Source organism: Barbus barbus (genome assembly GCF_936440315.1).
Source record: "Barbus barbus genome assembly, chromosome: 24".
Taxonomy (NCBI): domain Eukaryota; kingdom Metazoa; phylum Chordata; class Actinopteri; order Cypriniformes; family Cyprinidae; genus Barbus; species Barbus barbus.
The window spans coordinates 22,008,733-22,027,565 of record NC_136752.1 but is presented as its reverse complement, the minus strand read 5'-3'; the positions used below and the strand labels follow the sequence as shown (position 1 = coordinate 22,027,565).

The 18,833-nt window shown below is 40.9% G+C and overlaps 1 protein-coding gene across 1 annotated transcript in view; it reads right to left on the bottom strand.

Moving 5' to 3' along the window:
* Positions 1-17,064: 17,064 nt before the first annotated feature.
* LOC306843869 (protein cornichon homolog 3-like) overlaps positions 17,065-18,833 on the bottom strand; it is a gene marked incomplete at its 5' end in the record, with an annotated part of 30,190 nt that continues 28,421 nt past the window's right edge. Inside the window, one exon of the mRNA XM_079375567.1 lies at positions 17,065-18,470. Within this exon, the coding sequence (XP_079231693.1) occupies positions 18,443-18,470 (28 nt within the window). The 3' untranslated portion in view covers positions 17,065-18,442. The remainder of the gene's footprint in view (positions 18,471-18,833) is intronic.

Genomic DNA, 18,833 nt, shown 5'->3' with positions numbered 1-18,833 from the left:
AATTGGATTAGAGGTTGCTCATTCAAGTCCTGCAACAAGAAGGCCATCTATTTATACTGTTCTCTCAATAAGCTGGCTTTAAATCTGCGGGAAAACCTACACACAGACATATTGTGTATTGTTTGTGAAAATCCACTGCAATAGAGAAGCCAAAAAAGCACTAGTCCACTGTAGAAACATCCGGTTACTGAAGTATTAGAGAATCAGTGCACTCACATTATAACCGCGGCACTCACATTTTGTGAAAAAAGGCATATTTTGGCCTCTTCTGATCTTGACTGTATCCAATAATCATACAATAATGACATAATATAGACAGTAAGATGCAAGAGCAAAAAAATCACACAAATCTGGACAAATAAAATTGTTTGCAGAGTTGCAAAAATATGTAAACCTCATATAAAATGAATAGAAAATAAAATGGCTCATAGATTATTTAGTTTGACCTCCTGAGGGTACAGAGCTTCAGGCCTTACTTTGTACAGCACACTCTAAAAGTTCTGAAAGGTTCTTTATTGGAATATATGGTTCCACGTAGAACCTTACCATCCAGGGAATCTTACCATTGCACAAAATATTCTTTATTGTGGAAAAATGTATTTCACTGTATAAGAAAAATAATGTTCTTTTAAGAACTGTTCACTGAAAGGTTCTTTGTGGAATCCAAGATGGCTCTTCCATTAAATCACTGTGAAAAAATATTTTTGGAACCTTTAAATTTAAGACTGTGATGTTGCTTGTTGAGTTCTAATACGCATAGAATTATGTGAAACAAGCTAGCTCCAGAATTGGGTTTTATGTTACAGTTTGTGTATGTTTTACCATCGTTGAGCTATCCAGTCCCAGTATAGTGCTGGTTTGCAACCATGTTTTTTAATGTTTCTTTACGTGATAAACAGTAAACATGTTTTATGAAACATATAAACTTTATGTGAAAAGTTGTATTTTTAAGATGAAGGTTGATTGGTGAGAAAAAAGCATAAAGCTTTATTTCTCAATAGATCTTTAAAATAATCTTAATTTAAGTGGAACAGCATGCACTATAATTTACACGCAGAAGCTAAAGCTGCAGATCTTACAATTTTTGTATATGTGTTTTATTGAGAGAGGCATCTTTATGATATTCTACTTTGATGAATAATGCTAGAATAGAGTAGGGTTTTATTTGTTGTTGCGTGGCTAGGAGCAGCAGACATGAGGAGCGCTCAGATTGATCTTCATGCACAGCCTGAGGAGATCAGTATGAGACTGCAGATGCCACATCCAGCACTAATTAAAATGGTTAGTTGCTGAAAGCATCTTGAGCACAGTATGTGCAGATTCACTATATGAATATTGCTTTCTCATTGTCACCTATTCTGCTCATGTTCTGAGACATTCAGTTCTTAACACAAAGTTGTTCTAAAGGTAGACAAATTATTGTGTAATTATGCTGCCTCATTTTGGACAAATTCAGTATCACATGTATCCTCCATGGAGAAAGCAGTCTCAGAGTGCATTAAAAGCAATACCTTTTATACTCATTCAAGAATTGATTAGATTAACAATGTGCTAACACTGAACTAAATTGTGAGTTGAGGCTCCTGCTTAGAGCACTTTTTATATGGCAACATCTAGGTTTTGAAACAAAGCATTTTCTTTTGCTTTCTTTCACAATTATGTTTCGCAGTATTGAATAAATAATGTGCAAACAACAAATGGTACGTTGCATTTTTTAAATGAGGCCCAGAGAGTCAGCTCATTATGATTTTATTTCTTGTTTAGAGAATGCTAACATAAAAACATCTTAAAGTGACAGTTAAGATCAGCAATGTCATTTAATGCAAAACCTAAAGCAAAAATGTATGGTAACAATGAGCTTTACTGGAATTCTCATACTTGAGCTTGACTGCAAGATGCTTTAACTAAAGCCTATTCAATGTGATGAATAATATTGGCAAATAAATGCATAAAAAGGTAATTTCTTCCTTAGCCAAAGTCATTACTGACATAATGCCAGTGAAAAAAGTTTTGAATATACTGCATTGTTTGAAGACAAGATTAATTTGAGATCCTCAGTAATCTAATTCTCACCCTGACCAGAGGATTGTGTCAGTTGGCAAGCACATTAATTCTTTCCCAAGGCAATATTACACTCTGGCCCATTAGACATGCAGCTCAAACGGCATCAATAGCATATTTATACAGTAAAGTGATATTGTTGTGCCTCAGACATACAGTATGTTGTCCAGGGCTCTTTCAGTGTGCCTGTATTCATCACCATGTCACGTTGGGAGCTGTTGCCCTATTCCCTGGCGAGTACATGAATATTTAGAAGCAGCCTGGGTTAAGGCTTTAAGGCAGTAATAAGGTCATTTCCCCCTGCATGATACCACCCCCTTGTGTGTATATTTGTGTGTGTGAGTGTTTATCTGGTAATGAGGTTGACTACTGTCTCTGACATGGTGCAAGTTTTTAAAAGCCATATATTCATTCCAGGGATCCACAAAGTATTCTTGTCCTGTTCTAGAGATGAGTGCTTTTTGTTTGGCGGTGGGGACAGAGCAGTACGGGACCATCATTAGAATATTTGAAAAAGCGTGTAAGTACAGGATTGAACGGCAGATGCTCAGCCTGGTGCTTGGATGAAATGAAGGGAAAAATATTAGATATTGAGTTTAAAAGGTGGATTAATTGGTGATTTGGTTAAAATCGAAGAAGAAATGAAGATTAAAAAACAGGTATTGGGTTAAAAATCAAATCCACGAATCCATTTGGTTTGGAATTTGGTTTAATGCAGTGGTGTTATTGTCACTTAAAACTTAAAAATAAAAATAAAAGCTAATTCTAAAGAAATGCTTTAATAGTATAGTACAGTGTAGTACTAAAAGTTAAATTAATTATTCAACTCTAGTTAAATTAATTATTCAGTCTTCTGTTCAGTCAACTATAGGAAAGATGAAGTGTAAGTTATATGAATCTAAATGGAGAAAAAAATGCACAGAAAACTGTCAAACTGCCAAATTCACCATTCCAAGTGAGTCTGAAATAATGCATTATGTATCGATTTTCATAATGGTATGGCCAGTTGTTTAGGCAACCAATCACAATAAGGAACGCCTACTATAGTGACCAGTCACATTCAAAATACGTAAGCAAGTTTGGTTTTAATAATATGTATTGAGAAAATGCAATATATAAAAAAACTTGTAATTGGTGTTGTAAAAATGGTTTACAAATGTCCATTAAATCCCAATCGAGGCCCCAGTAATTGCATGGTTCACTGTGCTGTATGGGTGTCATTAATCAGTAGAGGACTTTGTGTCCTGTAGGGGTGATGGGATGTGACATGTCACGTCCCGTGGATCAATCCCATGGATCAATACCATCACTACGGAGATATAGATCTCAATTTCACCAGCTGCAAATGGCAAATTAAGAGGGGCAATTTGACGCCTCCCACTGTGCCTTAGCATTCCTGAATCCCCCTGTGGAATACTGAAAAACTGCCATTGTAAGGAATGGCCGGCTCTGTGCACTGGAGTTGAGCGGAGCTGTGTTTCGTTTGGGTCTTCAGTGGATCATTAACAGCCTGCTGCACGGCAGAGTAATTTATTAAAAGCATTTCAAAGGAGTTCTTTTTTCCCTTTTGGAAAGCTGAAAAATTGTGGGGCACAAAAGGGAGTTGAAAGGCTGTCTTGCCGAAAAGTCGTTCTAAAGAAACACCCCCACATAATCCTGCACTCTTTCAAGCCTTTGAAGCTGCATGGTTGACATCACTGAGGCTGGTGTAGTTGAATTATTTAGCTTTTGTGACTTCATTTCTTTATTTAATCACACCCTTATTGATAACATTTTAAATGAATCAGATGAACAGCGGGCTGCTACTGTGTGGGAGAGTGGATGGTGCAAGGACAAAAGCTTGCAACAATGGAGCTGCAGTATTGATCCAGGCCACTCTTTTGAATGACTTTGAGTCATTGTATCACCTTGTTTATGTGAAAGGGATGTGTGGGGATGTGTTTGTTTGTTTGTGGCAAGTGCATGACATGGCAGGCTCTGTGTGATGTGTCATTTTAAGACTTGGGGCCAAGATACAATTTCCCTCAGATTTTACAAGTTCAGTCTCAAATGTTTTAGTTGTGAAAGTACTGTGGACCTTAAAGAGAAAACCTCAAGCAGTACAGGTCATTGTGTCATCTCAGATGAGTCAGTCTCTATCTCTCAGTGAAACTGCACCTGTCAGGGAAATGTGTAAACACTTTAAGGTCGTGGAGACACACCACATGCTCCCACCAATAAGACTTATGTGCAGTTCATCATTAAAGAGCATTTCCTAACCGGCCCTTCTCTTATCTCAATACATGGCTTAGATGCCAGTATTTAGATTAATTGCAATGGTGCCAATAATACACATCAATGGGAAAAAAAAGGAAACATTTTTCCTGGCAAAAACTGGCTTGTCGAGCCAGCGAGAAACTCACATTCTCACACCCTCGCTTTTTTGTCCCTCAGTGTTTCTAAATTAATCTCTCTCCGCATTTTACTAATCCGGTGCCACCAAATGTATTCTGCATCACTCAAGACATTCATTCGACCTCAATGAAAGCTAAGATCCCCCCTCTGAAAGCTGCATTTCCTTCAAACCAATTGATGAATAATGAGTAAGTGTGCAAATGTGTTGGTCTGCTGTTGCTTTTAATCCAGCTGTAAGAGAGGCGAGAGGCGAGAGGCAGAATCCAGTCGGTGACTCATCATCATTATCTACATAAACATGTTCTCAACTTCATCTGTATGAAAAATGAGTCCTCAGAAATTAAGGATAGATAAGGACTGCTTGCTTTATGGATTGAAGTGAAGGCAAAACTGAGAACAGGATTACGTAAAGTTATAGACAGCCAAGAAAAGGTTCATTAATGATTAAACTTCTCAGTTTTGATTTTCACATTAAACTGTATAGAGCTGTTAAGTTTGTAGTCCTAAAACATGCTCTTTAAGTCTCGCATTGCCAGTAGCCTATGATGGACCTCAATCTTGAAGCACAAGGAGCTGGACACACCATTTTTTAATAATCAGTCCACAAATCTGACTTGTGATCAAGCCTGGAATCATATATCACACCGTGTTCATTTGCTTAGGCCAGAGGAGAATTGCTGTTATATTTGAAGTTTGCTTCTTTGATTCTGTTATTTTCCTGTTTATTACTGTGAAGCTACTTTAAAACAATTTGTATTATATAAAGCTCTATAATAGAGAACGTCTCAGGTTACGTATGTAACCATGGTTCCCTGAAGGGAACGAGACGCTGCGTCTAAACGCATATGGGAACGCCTTCAGCGTGACCAGGCTCTGAATATGATGTGTAATCAGTCAAACAAGGGCGAAGCGTCACGGGCGGGGTGACATCACGACCAGGAAGCATATAAGCACGTGCGGCGGAGCCGGCTTCAGCTTCAAGTCATGAAGCAAGCGCTGGCAGGGATGCCGGAAGTGTGGCAACGCGACGCAGCGTCTCGTTCCCTTCAGGGAACCATGGTTACATACGTAACCTGAGACGTTCCCTTCCAGGAACTTCGAGCTGCGTCGAAACGCATATGGGAACGAGATACCAACGCCGCCAGACTGACAAGTCCCTGCCTGGTGTCAGGACGAAAGGACAGAGGAGCCGGGAGTGGCTCGGATGTCGAGGTCATAGAACCTAACGAAAGTCAGGGGCGTGGACCACCCAGCTGCGTTGCAGATGTCCTGCATGGAACACCTGCCCAGAAGGCCTTGGAGGCCGCCACACCTCGGGTTGAGTGCGCTCTGACTCCCACCGGCGGGGGGAGCTCAGAGGCCTCGTATGCCAAAGCCATGGCACCCACAATCCACCTACTAAGAGGAGGGCTTCGTAGCAGGAAGACCCCTCTTAGGCGGACCATAGCACACGGGCAGCTGGTCCGCTTTCTCCACAGGGAGGACCTGTGGATGTATGCGTCTAGTGCTCGCACTGGACACATACGGTTGTGCTTCTCCTGGTCTGGCTCCCCGAAGGGAAGAGGACAGAAGGCCTGCAGTACGACCGGCTGTGGAACGACCGATGGGACCTTCGGAACATACCCCACGCGGGGGTAGAGGAATACTTTCGCCAAACCGGGCGCAAAGTGAATAGAGGCCGTAGTCAGGGCCTGAAGGTCACTCACCCTCCTCAGAGAGGTGATAGCCAATAAGAAAACGGTCTTGATAGTGAGGAGTCTCTCAGTTATCTCCTGAATGGGCTCGAAAGGTGCATTGCACAGAGCCTCCAGAACCACAGCCAGATCCCACGTAGGGACGAGATCGTACCGGAGGCCTCAGCCTCAGCGCACCGCGGAGGAAACGTGTAACCAGGGGGTGTCTACCCACTGACTGGCCACCAGTAAGGGCGTGGTATGACGAAATAGCTGCCACGTAGACCTTAACAGTGTAATGGGTTACCCCTGCGGAGAAATGTGGCCTGCAGGAACTCCAGTACTGCACCAACGGGGCAGTTGACTGGGTCGAGCTGGCGGTCCCCGCACCAAGAAGTGAAGAGCCTCCACTTCAAGGCGTACAATTTCCTCGTAGAGGGAGCTCTGGATTGGAGGATGGTCTCGACAACCTCGGTTGACAGACCGGAAGCTATGAGCTGTGCCCCCTCAGGGGTCACACCAACAGCTTCCATCACTCCGGGCGAGGGTGCACCTCGGTGCCCCCGGCCTGTGAGAGGAGGTCCCTCCTGACGGGCACTTCCCACGGAGTGCCGTCGAGGAGAGATATCAGGTCCGAGAACCATACTCGGCCCGGCCAGAACGGTGCTACTAACAGTAGACTGACCTCGTCCCGGCGCACTCTCGCCAGAACTCCAGGGAGCAGAGCGATCGGGGGGAAGGCGTACAGACGGAGCCACGTCTGTGCCATAGCGTCCAATCCCAGAGGAGCTGGAGGGGTCAGTGAGAACCAGAGAGTACATTGTGCTGACTCTTGAGTCGCAAAGAGGTCCACCTGGGCCTGGCCGAAAATACCCCAAATCTGCTTCACCACCTCGGGGTGAAGCCTCCATTCCCCGGGCCTCAGCCCCTGCCTCGACAGGATGTCTGCTCCCACATTGAGATGCCCAGGTATGTGCATAGCTCTCAGAGATAAGAGCTTGGCCAGGCTGTCAAATGCTCTACTAAGGGAATCAGTCTCTCGAGACTGACCTCTGGTGCAGCCAGACCGCTGTCTCGAAGCGGCGCACCGGAAGGAGGCACGTGGCCTGGCTGCTGGGGCGAGTTTCTCGGCTCCGCGCTGCCGGGCGGACAAACCTGAGAAATATACTCGCTGGGACCGGCTGTGCCCTGGAACAGCGGCAGGGTCAGCAGACAAGTCCCTGGAGGGCACCGAGGGGAGACGGTCACCGTGTGCCCCGGTGTAAGCCGCTCCACCCCAGTAGGGGTCGTCCTCCGTAGTCCTGGGGCTCACCCGTCAGGACCTCTGAACGAACCAGACCCTGCAAGGCAGGACCCAAAGAGACACATTCGGCAGCTCGCTGCCCAATGATCTTCTAAGGCAATCAGTCTCTCAAGACTGACCTCTGGGTTCAGAGAAGCGGCCAGACCGCTGTCTCGATGCGGCGCACCGGAATGAGACGCGTAATCTGGCGGCTGAGGCGAGTTTTTCGGCTCCGCGCTGCCGGGCGGACAAACCTGAGAAATAAAGCCACTCCACCCCAGTAGGGGTCGCCCTCCGCGGTCCTGGGGCTCGCCCGTCAGGACCTTTTGCGCGAGGAGCTGGTATGCAGAGGAGGCTGCGCCCGCCCAGCAGCCACCTGAGTTTAGAGAGCGCGCATACCCTCTGCCCACCAAAGATGTTGTAAGCAGAGCAGGAGCCTTCAAAGGCGATGCCGTAGAGGGAGACAGAATGGCCGGGACGAAAAGATTTCACCCGCGATCTCGACACCTCGGTGAGGAGATCGGGGAAAACGGAAGGCTCCTGTGTAGAAGTAGCTCTCTGGGGCGAGAGAGGCGGCGAAACCTCGTCAACGCTCGTCACATCAACCACCTCGGAGGACGCAGCGTCAAGCCCTCGTCTCGGGGGAAGAGACCGCTTCCAAACCGAGAGACGGGGCGCCAGATCAGGCGCGGGAGGAGATAGGGACATGCCCGTCTGACTCTCGCCAGCCAGATCAGCCTTTTTCTCTTTTTTTTTCTCTCTGCAAGCCCCGCGAGCGCAGCCGCCGCTCTGCCTTTTTTTTCTCTCTGATTTAAAGGCAGAAGCGGGACCGGCTTTATTCATTTTATGCTTGTGCAAACACTGCAGCTTACAAAGCTCATATATATCATATTGGGGTGACAGAGGCGGCGAAACCTCGTGAACGCTCGTCACATCAACCTCCTCAGAGGAAGAGAGACGAAGCATTGAGCCCTCGTCTCGGGGGAAGAGACAGCTTCCACACCGATAGATGGGGCAAGATCTGGCGGATACGGGAGGAGATAAGGACATGCCCGTCTCACACTCGCCAGCCAGATCAGCCTGCGAGCCCCACGAGTGCAGCCGCCGCTCTGCCTCGGCAGCAGCAGCGGGACCGGCACCGTGTGGGGAGCTCGCGAAGGCTCCCTTCTCGAAGAGAGCCCTCCGGGTGCGGAGACCGATTTTGCGTGCTCCGCACCCAGGCAGACCACGCACAAATCGTGTGTGTCCTCGCTCGTGATATAGCGAGGGCAAGGATGCACACACGACTCAAAACGTGGTCTGAAGCTTCACCCCTGAGCTTGCCCTTGGCTTTGGCATGATACTGAATGCTTTCCACTTAAAACTAGGACAAACAACAGTAAATAAGACTGACACACACAGAGCGCTTCGCTGAATGACAAAAAGCTGAAGCCGGCTCCGCCGCACGTGCTTATATGCTTCCTGGTCGTGACGTCACCCCGCCCGTGACGCCTCGCCCTTGTTTGACTGATTACACATCATATTCAGAGCCTGGTCACGCTGAAGGCGTTCCCATATGCGTTTCGACGCAGCTCGAAGTTCCTGGAAGGGAACATTTTGACAACTTTGGCAAAAATTATGGCTAATGTTTTTTAACACATTTTAGTTATTAACAAATGTTTTTCTAGTAACATTTACAGAATGTTCGATCAAAGTTATCTGGTCTTTAAAGTGCCCCTATTATGAATTTTTTAAAATTACCTTTCATACAGTGTGCAACACAGATCTAAGTGAATGAAAACATCCTGCAAAGTTTTAAATCTGAAAGTGCACTGTGTATAAAGTTATTGTCTCTCAAAAGAAAGAGTTGACTCTGAATCATTTAAAGGTGTCCTTTTTAAAATTTCACCTCAACATGAAACATAAGCATATTGCCCGCCCACTTGTTGCATGCAGACCTGGGAAAGCATTTTCGTGTTGGTCTGAATGAAAATGCTAATTCATTCTTTGCCACTAGGTGCCGCTTTTGGAGCAGTAAAATAGCTGGTAACGGTAATGGCTGTACACAAAGCAGCATTGCACTCACAAAGGCTACTTTACAGGCATGATGAAATGGAAATGAAATCGACCAATCGCCAATCGGACCAATCATTGCAGATTAGCATCATGCAAAGGAGGGGGTTTGGAAAAATGAATCTTTGAGTGAATCAGGAATCTTTTGGGAGTCTTTGAGCAAATAAGGTAAAAATAAATGCATATTATAAGACAATGAAAGTGTTTTTTAACCTTGCAAGCATGTCAACCTGTTGTTGGGGACTCCCAAAACCAAAATATGAACCTTTCATAACCCATAATAGGGACACTTTAATAAAGTTCTAAAAATGTTAGCATTAAAACATCATTCATGGAACGTTTTTCTGAAATGTTTTAGTGGGTAATGTTTTTTAAGCATTTAAAAACAAACAAACAAACAAACAAACAAACAAAAACATTGCTACTTGTTTTAAAACATTTAGAGAATATTCAAAAGTAACATTGCCGTAATATTTGCAAAATGATTAAATGGAATGTTCCATTAACCTTTGCATAAACAAGTAAATATCTTTTTAAAACATTTAAAAATCTGGACAGTTGAACGTTCAGTGAACATTTAGACATTTCTCACTGGGAACGTTAGCACAGCATTCTTAGAATTTATTTTTGTTAGCTGGGTCTATGAATAGAGGTGTCTTGACATGGGAGATAATTTGTGTGTTTAACAAAGAAACTTGCATGTTTCTTGTTAAACAAAAATTACACTCAGCCAGTCATTATCACCAAATACACCTCCTCCAGGATTATACAAGACCTGCAATGTGTATAGTGAAAATTCTGGGGAGTAAGAGAGCTCCATAAGATGATGGTTTGGACCAGGGGAATTAAAATCCCTCTCTTATCGCTGCTTTGAAGGCTGAGTTGTTTGTTCAAGCTCAGATGAGTTTTCTGTGCTGGGTTTCGTGTGGACATGAGGGACAACTGCAGATCCCCAATAGTCACTAACGTGCTTACAGCTATTTCAGGAACTCTTCTAGGAACTCTGCAGCAGACAATTTGTTATTAGATTTGTTTATGAGCACAACATTCCTGAATTGGTGTGGTTATGAGGACAGAGGTCTAACTCAAGAGCATTCAGGGTGTTTTCTTAGAAAAGGCAAGGGAGGCAGTGCTTCTTCAATAAAACTTGAATGAGAAGTAATTGACAGTACAAAAAACATGCTGTAATAAAACAAATATTGTGAAATTTGAGCTCTCCTTTCCCTCCCTTGAGCTCATTGTGTTCATATTACTTTTGAAGCAAAAAATGGTAATAGTAATGTAAAAATATAGAATATTATTATAATACTGGTTGTGTGCATTTATATAGGACTGACCAAAACAGAGTGGTGTACATTTATGTTCTATTCTTCTGCAGAATATTAAAGCATTGGCTAAAAGCAGAGGTAAATGTTCTTGAATATTAAATAGGCGCTAGAAGAAAAGGGCATGGGGAATTTGAATGTGCAGCAGTGCATGAGGAGGTGGTGCTTGCTTGCCAGCGCCTTGTCTGTTCCCCTCTGCTGGCCAGTCTTCAGCCCTTAGTTCTGGGCAAGCTGACAGAGATTTATTTGGAAGGGGGTCCAGGATACCACCTCATATGAATATTGAAAACCAGAGAAATCCCCACTGCCATATTCCCAGTGACGTCCCAACATTTAAGAAGTGAAAATGCTTTTATTTTGTATATTTTCAAGGCTGATTTCTAGCATTTTATGTTGTATTTTAAAAGTAATATTTTCCCATGTTTTCCATGTCTTTATATATATATACATATATATATATATATATTTTAGTGTCCACAACAAATTAAATTTAAAATATGTCAAAATATGGGTGAAATAATATAAAAATAATATATTTTTGTAAAAATGTTTTATTATTTTTACATGATCCTTAAATAGAGTCTTCTAATGATATCTAATAATAAGATTTTTTTGGTACATAAACTATTGTTACACTGAATGACATGTAAAAATTATGTCGCACTTTGTTTTTTTTGTTATATACACCACGAAATCAGTCATAAGAGTCAGTTTTTTTAAATATTGAGATTTATTTGAAAGCTTTCCATTAAATGAATAAGCTTTCCATTGACGTATGGTTTGTTAGGATAGGACAATATTTGGTTGAGATACAACTATTTGAAAATCTGGAATCTGAAGGTGCAAAAAAAATCTAAATATTGAGAAAATCGCCCTTAAAGTTGTCCAAATGAAGTTCTTAGCAATGCATATTACTAATCAAAAATTAAGTTTTGATATATTTACGGTAGGAAATTTACAAAATATCTTCATGGAACATGATCTTTATTAATATTCTAATGATTTTTAGCATAAAAGAAAAATTGATCATTTTGACCCATACAATGTATTGTTGTCTATTGCTACAAATATACCTGTGCTGCTTATGACTGGTTTTGTGGTCCAGGGTCACACACACACACACACACACACACACACACACACAAAACCTTATGCCATATATTTTCAGCAGTTATTACAGTCTTAATGATCCTTCAGAATTAATTCTAATATGCTAATTTGGTGCTCAAGAAACATTATTATCAATGTATAAGATGGTTGTGTTTCTTAGAAATTTTTGTGGAAAAGTGGTATATTTTTGCAGTATTCTTTGATGAACAGAAAGAAGAGCATTAATTTACAACAGGCTGGAGAGTATATATATACTCGCTAGTCTGTTCTGGGCCATATTTTTCTTTCACATGCTTGTTTATAGCATGACAGAAGGCACAAAAATCATTTATAATCCATGCACAGGTGTGAGCAGGAGCATTCCAAGAGTATGGCAGCCAAGAGATCAGACTGGCAGACTCATAGAAGGGCACAAACCAAAACACACACACACACACACACACACCTTATGCCATCCTTTAGTAAAAATTAAATCCATCAGAACAAAGCTGTTACAGTAATTCCAATCAATGCATATCTCCACTTCAGCGTGAATGAGAGGAAGCATGCTGTTTCCTACAGTAAGGACATTGGTACACTCTGCTTAAGTGCTTTCCTCTCCATCGCCCTCCTACATGCTGTGCAGGTGCGGGTGATATGACCGAGACAGTCAAAGGATGAGGCTGAAGGTTAAGACCGAGTAAAGAGGCAGGACGAATTGACCATAATTAACAGACTCATGGAGACTCAGGCATCTGCGCTGTCCTCTACTAGACTCACTGAGGCGTATCCACACAGGAGCCAGAAACAAGAGCCCAAGATTAATGCAAACAGCTACCCTCGTTATAGAGGAGCACGTCTGTTAACTCTGCTAATTGTTATTAATAGCTCAGAAAACTGAGAAATGTGTTGAGATCGAATCGAAGGCCTCATGGGAACATTTTTATCATTTTACTTTTCATGGCAGCCGAATTTTCTCTGAACTGCTCATTTATTATCATACGTACATACAGTACATACATGCATCCATATACACACACACACACACACACACACACACACACACATATACAGATTGAATATGTACCAAAAAAATTATAGTTTTTCACTGTAAATTATACAATGGCTTGTTCTTTCACTTCTTTCACTTCCACAAACTGAATATTTACTGTTTTTCTCGATTGCTAACACACAATTCATGAAACAATTCACCATTTTCTCACAACTGTAAATACAATCTCAAAATTACACGCCGACTTGTGCAAACTTCAAACTTCCAGGTCAAAATCAAATAGTTTAGTCAAAATCATGTTCTCTTTTGTCAGACTCAAACTTTGGCCTCAAATGACACAAACCTGTCAAATACACAGACTACTTTCCTGCCTAGAGAACACTAGTGAGATCAATTCAAAACACTGTTACAAAAACCTGCTTTTGGGAAACAGGAATCCTTTTGCTAGTCAGTGTCTGTTACAGTATATGGCATAAATAAAGGTGCTGATACAGTCAAATTCAGCAATAAACTTTAAGAAAAGTTTACTTTCATTACATGAGTGCAAAGAAATCTTACAGTAGATGAAAAGCACTAGCAGAGAAAAGTTCAAAGACCAAACAACAGAATATACAGTAAACACACACTGGAATATACTGTCGGCTACTGTAAATAAATAAATTCATTCTTTCATTCATTCAGCATCCTCAGCTAAATTGCATTACAGTATTGGTAGTATCCTTATTTGTTATAGCAGTTTCTTAGTCTTCTGAAAAAAGACTTCGTCTCTCAGTTCTGCACAAATATAATACATGTAAGCACTACTTGGCTACAAATCAATTCAACAGTAATGAGTTTGAGGGTGTAAAACATGTGCTACCGTATTTACTGTACATAGAATAATGAAAGTGTACTGCTGCTATGTACAGTAATTATATTGTATGTGTAAGTAGTATTGAAACCCAGTAGATGAGCCTGTAGGCCAACTTCCCTCATGGTCAGTCCATGCAGAAGAACATGGTCAACTATAGTGCTTTGTATTTCATCAGGAACAAATTACCTTTGACCTCATCTCCTTCATTTTTCTTTTCCTCTCCTCTTCCTCTTTGTCTCCCACTACCAGGATTCATTTTCCAAAACACATAGTCACTTGTGCTGTTGTTCATATCATCCTGAGATCCTGACCTGTGTGTCATCAGTTTTGCTAGTGAATGTTTGATACATTGATAAATGTATGCTGTTTGAGTTCATTTTTTGATGCTTGAGTTAATTATATTGTGTGTTTGTGTTTTCTGAACGAGAACATGGTTAAAGCTGTGCAACATGATGGCGTTTTTGTGTAGAGTTTTGGAGAAAACACTGAGCAAATTGGAACGTGTGTGTTTTGAGAAACGTGTCTTTGTTTTGAGAACTGTATGAATGGTTTGGATAATTGGGCCAAATGAATCAGTTATAGTGTGTTAGCAATTGGGAAAAACTGTAATAGTATATTACTGTAAAAGTATATGAAATGTGAGGTTTATTACATTACAGTTTTTCACTGTATATAATAAAGGAATGTATGTTTTTTTGTAGCATTTTACAGTTAAAATTACAATAATATTTTACAGAGTACAGTATGTAACATCTTGCAGAAAAACATTGTTTTGGTTGTGATTTGCCTATAAATCTTTATTATGGGTATATTAAAGTGTATCCAAAGTAAAGACATAGTTTGGAAACTTTGGAAACTCTCTCATTAATAATACAGATGTTTTTTTAACAAACACCAAAATCTGTGGAGCTTCATGTGGCACTGGTATATAGTTATTTGTTTTTCTGGCTGAGTCTACTATTCCGGTATTTTAATATGCACATCCTCATGAGTCAGATGTCCCTGTTTTTTTGCTTTAGGTCACTGTATAACCCCATGCACCCATGCATTTAATAAAGTCAGATGTAAAGTCAGACTCCCTGCCCTTTCTCAATCCACTGGAACAATATGTGGGCAACTGAGAGGAGATTGACCATGACTGGATCACCCTCGTTCACACTTGAATTAAGAAATACTGTATATCATATAAGAAAATAAGAGCCATCACTGTCTGTAAACAATGTATATAATTTTACTGCAATAAAATGTAATTGATAAATTTATACATCAATGTAGGCCTATATATATATGTATATATTTACAAAACTATTCAGCCAAAGGACAATACTGGGGGGTTTATGAACACAAAGTGCCGATTGTTTGGCAGAGAAAGTTGTTTCAGCTTCTGTCAGGTTAGCAGATATACAGTAGGAAGTGCCACAGTATTGTGTTAAAAGGGATAGATTATTGAGATCTCAGGTTTGGCGTTTTCTTTTTAGCTGGTGGGAGGAAATACATGTGAAAACAATAGAGAGGCCAACACTGCGCTTTCCACCTGATGGTGATGTTATCGCCTTTCTACATCCCTACTGGCATGTTTTGAAATGGATTTTAGATTCAGACACTGAGAGCAGGGGAATCATTGCAGAGGACAACATCCTCTGATGTCTGCTCTCAGCATCATTTTTTAGTTTACCCTGTGGACCAATTTATGCATCGTATACAGGCATTGGTGTTGTTATCTAACTAGAAAGGATCAGAGTTTGCTGTCTTTTGCAAGCATCAGCTTTTATTTTCTTGCATTCCTCTGAAATGGTGCTCATCTGTCTTTAACAACCCGAAGCTATGATCCACAGACGGCTGTAGTTGAAAGTTGTTGACAGTCAGCACTGTTAGCTGATATGAAAATATAGCCAATAATAAGGCAAGAGAACCCTGTAGATTTTTAGTACACTTTAAAACAACCCCCATAAAAGTTTCATTTAAAAAGGCCATGCCAGTTGACAGCAAAGAAAGAAAAAACAACAAATCTGCATACAGTTTGGAAATTGTTTTTTACTGACAAGTTTAAAAAAAAAAACAGATGAATGTTTACAGATGTTATTTTTACTTTTGCTATTGTTATATAGAACATGGGGAAGCATAATAAGCTTTATTGGATTCTTTATCCTGTTTTTAAGGATTATCTGGTACCTAAGAGGATGTAGCCTATTAGTAAATCAAGAACAAAATCTTTGTGAACAGCTGCCAGATTTAAAAAAAAAAAATCCCCCACCAGCACCTGAATGTTCTTCTCTTGGGTAACTATTATGTTTTGTGATTTGTTGCCAGCATGCTGGCTAGATGTGCCAGCAATCGCAGACTGTAAAAAGTTTAGCAGAAAGCTTACACAAGCCGATATTTATGTGTTTGTTTGTGTGGCCAGGAAGCAAGGTGAAAAAGTCCTAGAAAGACAAGGCAGGTACAATCCATGCTCAGCTGGCCTTCTGGGTAATCTGTGCTGACAGGCTGGGCATCTGAGAAACCCAGAAAGCTGACAGGTTGCCCATCCAGCACAGTGTGGGGGACAACCACACTTGTCAAAGCATATAATGTGCAAAGCTCTTCGCTTGTGGGTAGGGATATTTTCTGAAAGAGGAACACATGGAACTCTTAAAAGCAAAGATACTTCATGTAAAACGAACAGAAAATACCCTTTACTGTAGTTATGCATCTCAGATTTTCATGTCCCACTGAAGCCGGTGCCAAAATTAATCACTTATCTGGTGTCGCAACATAATGACCAGGGTCAGAGATGGGTGTCGAAAGGTTGGCAAAAAAATCGCTTTGAATGCCAAGACTTGCAGACATCGGATGACGTTCATTTCACGGCTATAAGTGGCAAAGTGTTAGATCGTTGGCAAAGGGAGCCACATCCTTTACAAACTGTAATTACGGAGCATGTGGCAGTGATTTGGACGGATAGCAGGTGGAGCAGGAGGACAGCCTGTCACCGATCTGTCAGCCAGTCACTGTCACACAGGGCTTGGCTCCGGAAAACGCAGATAATAGTCGACTTACGAGCGGGAGGCAACGTTCCCTGAAGAGGAGACATGTGAGAGATGGGGGTCATGCGTCAGTCTGAGGTGAATGTTTTTCAGAGAGCCACTCCGGGGTGAGGATTCAAATGAGGAGATGTGAGAAATGCTTTGTGGGTAATTGAGTGAAATAACCACATATGGATCATGAACCGCATGACTGATGAAATTAATATGATTATGAAGGGAAAAAAACAATGCCTCCAGAGCTATTCAAGCATACGTGTGAAGCATGCATAGGAAAGCACGTATAACAGTTTTAAAATAGTCTGTTTTATTTCATATACAAATTTCGTAACTGATATTTGGATGGGTGAACATGTCCACAATAAGGATATAGAAAATGTTTGGTCATCATATGTGTAACTACATAAGGCATACAAAAGACAGCAGGCTACATGACAGCAGCAGAGTATAGTACTGCTGGGGACTGGTATTATTATCCCCTACACAACAATGAAAATTATGTAGTGTGTCTACTGCTATTTTCAGTACTCTGTATTATATTGGTACTCATCCAAAGCATCACGTAGATGTCTTGAGGGGTTTATGCTTATATGCATCATGTGGTTACTCCGGACAGTTAGCCTGAATGATCCAACAACATAGTTCATTTAAAAGCTGTAGAAAGTAGTAGTCAGAAACACTTGTGAACTGTGTGTTTGAAGATTTTTTTTAAGAACAAAAAGGGGAAATGATAGATAGATAAACAAACTCAAATAATCTTCCTTAAATAACTTTTTTCAGTATTGCTGACTTTGTCGTATAACCGTAATACAGTTAATATAATAACAATATACAAAATGAGAAAGTGAAATTCGTAGATCATGAGCTGTGGTTTTAATTTCTTCCCTAGAATGAAAATCTATGATATTCTGATGCACTGTAATATATTGGAAGACTCGTACTGGGTATATAAATATGACTTTTTCCACCACAACCAATAACTGTATCTATTGTGCAAACTCATAACAACTTTGTGCAAAATTGTGGAAAAGTGGCTCTTGTTTTCTATAATAAAGCCTCGATATCAGCAATTGTAAATATAAAGTCCAAAAACATCTCAACCCACTGACACCAACACATAAAAGCATTACACAAAGTTCTCTATGTACACAAGTAATGCAACAGATACGTATTTCATATTAAAAACGCTTATTTTAGGAGTGCACAGATACACATAAAATATATCACAAAAGCTTCTCACGTAATCAAACTCAGTGGCCTAGTGTGTGACTGGTAAAAATGAAACATTCACTGATCAAGTTAGCCATCGTTTTTCCTTTCCTTTGTTTTAACCCGACATGAATTTGAAGCTACATTTTGTGAGTGTAAAGGTTGGCAGGTTTTGTGCCTCAAAGTGGTAAAGGACATGTTGTGCTATGCCTGAGACAATCTGTGCAAATGTTACTGTGAGCTTGTGAAAAGCGCATCACACCAGGTCCATGAGACATCTAGGGCGTTGAGTCAGATCTGTAAACAACACTGGGTTTTTCTGATACTCTAGGAAGATGGGGTCAAGTCTTCTCTGTAGGTTCAGACACTGCAGTGTGTTGAACTTGTGTCTAGTGGTGCTCTTGTTTCATCCAAATGTAGTTTAGAGCTTTCGGAAAACAGTGTCTTGTGAGCAGTATTGAGAACTCTGTTATGAGGTCACCAAGGAGTAGATCATACTGGAAGACAGAACAAACAGGTGTTATTGACTTTGTGTGCACAAAATTATACTAAAATCAAAAACTATTGAGTAAAATCTGATGAATGTTGTTCCGAGTCACTAACAACTTACACAGGATCTTGGTTGTATGCCATATTCAAAGTTATTTTGATCTGTTTACTTGAAGGTGGCAAATGAGCTATTTAAAATGTCCATAGAAGAAACACCAGAAGTAGTTTATAACATCAATTATGCACTCATGATTTCAGTGAGCTGTGATTAATTAAATCAGTCAAACAAATTTCAGAGTTTATGATTTATCTTAAAGACCAAAGTTGTAGTGAAAGCATCTGACATTATAAATTCATTGAGATTTGTAAAT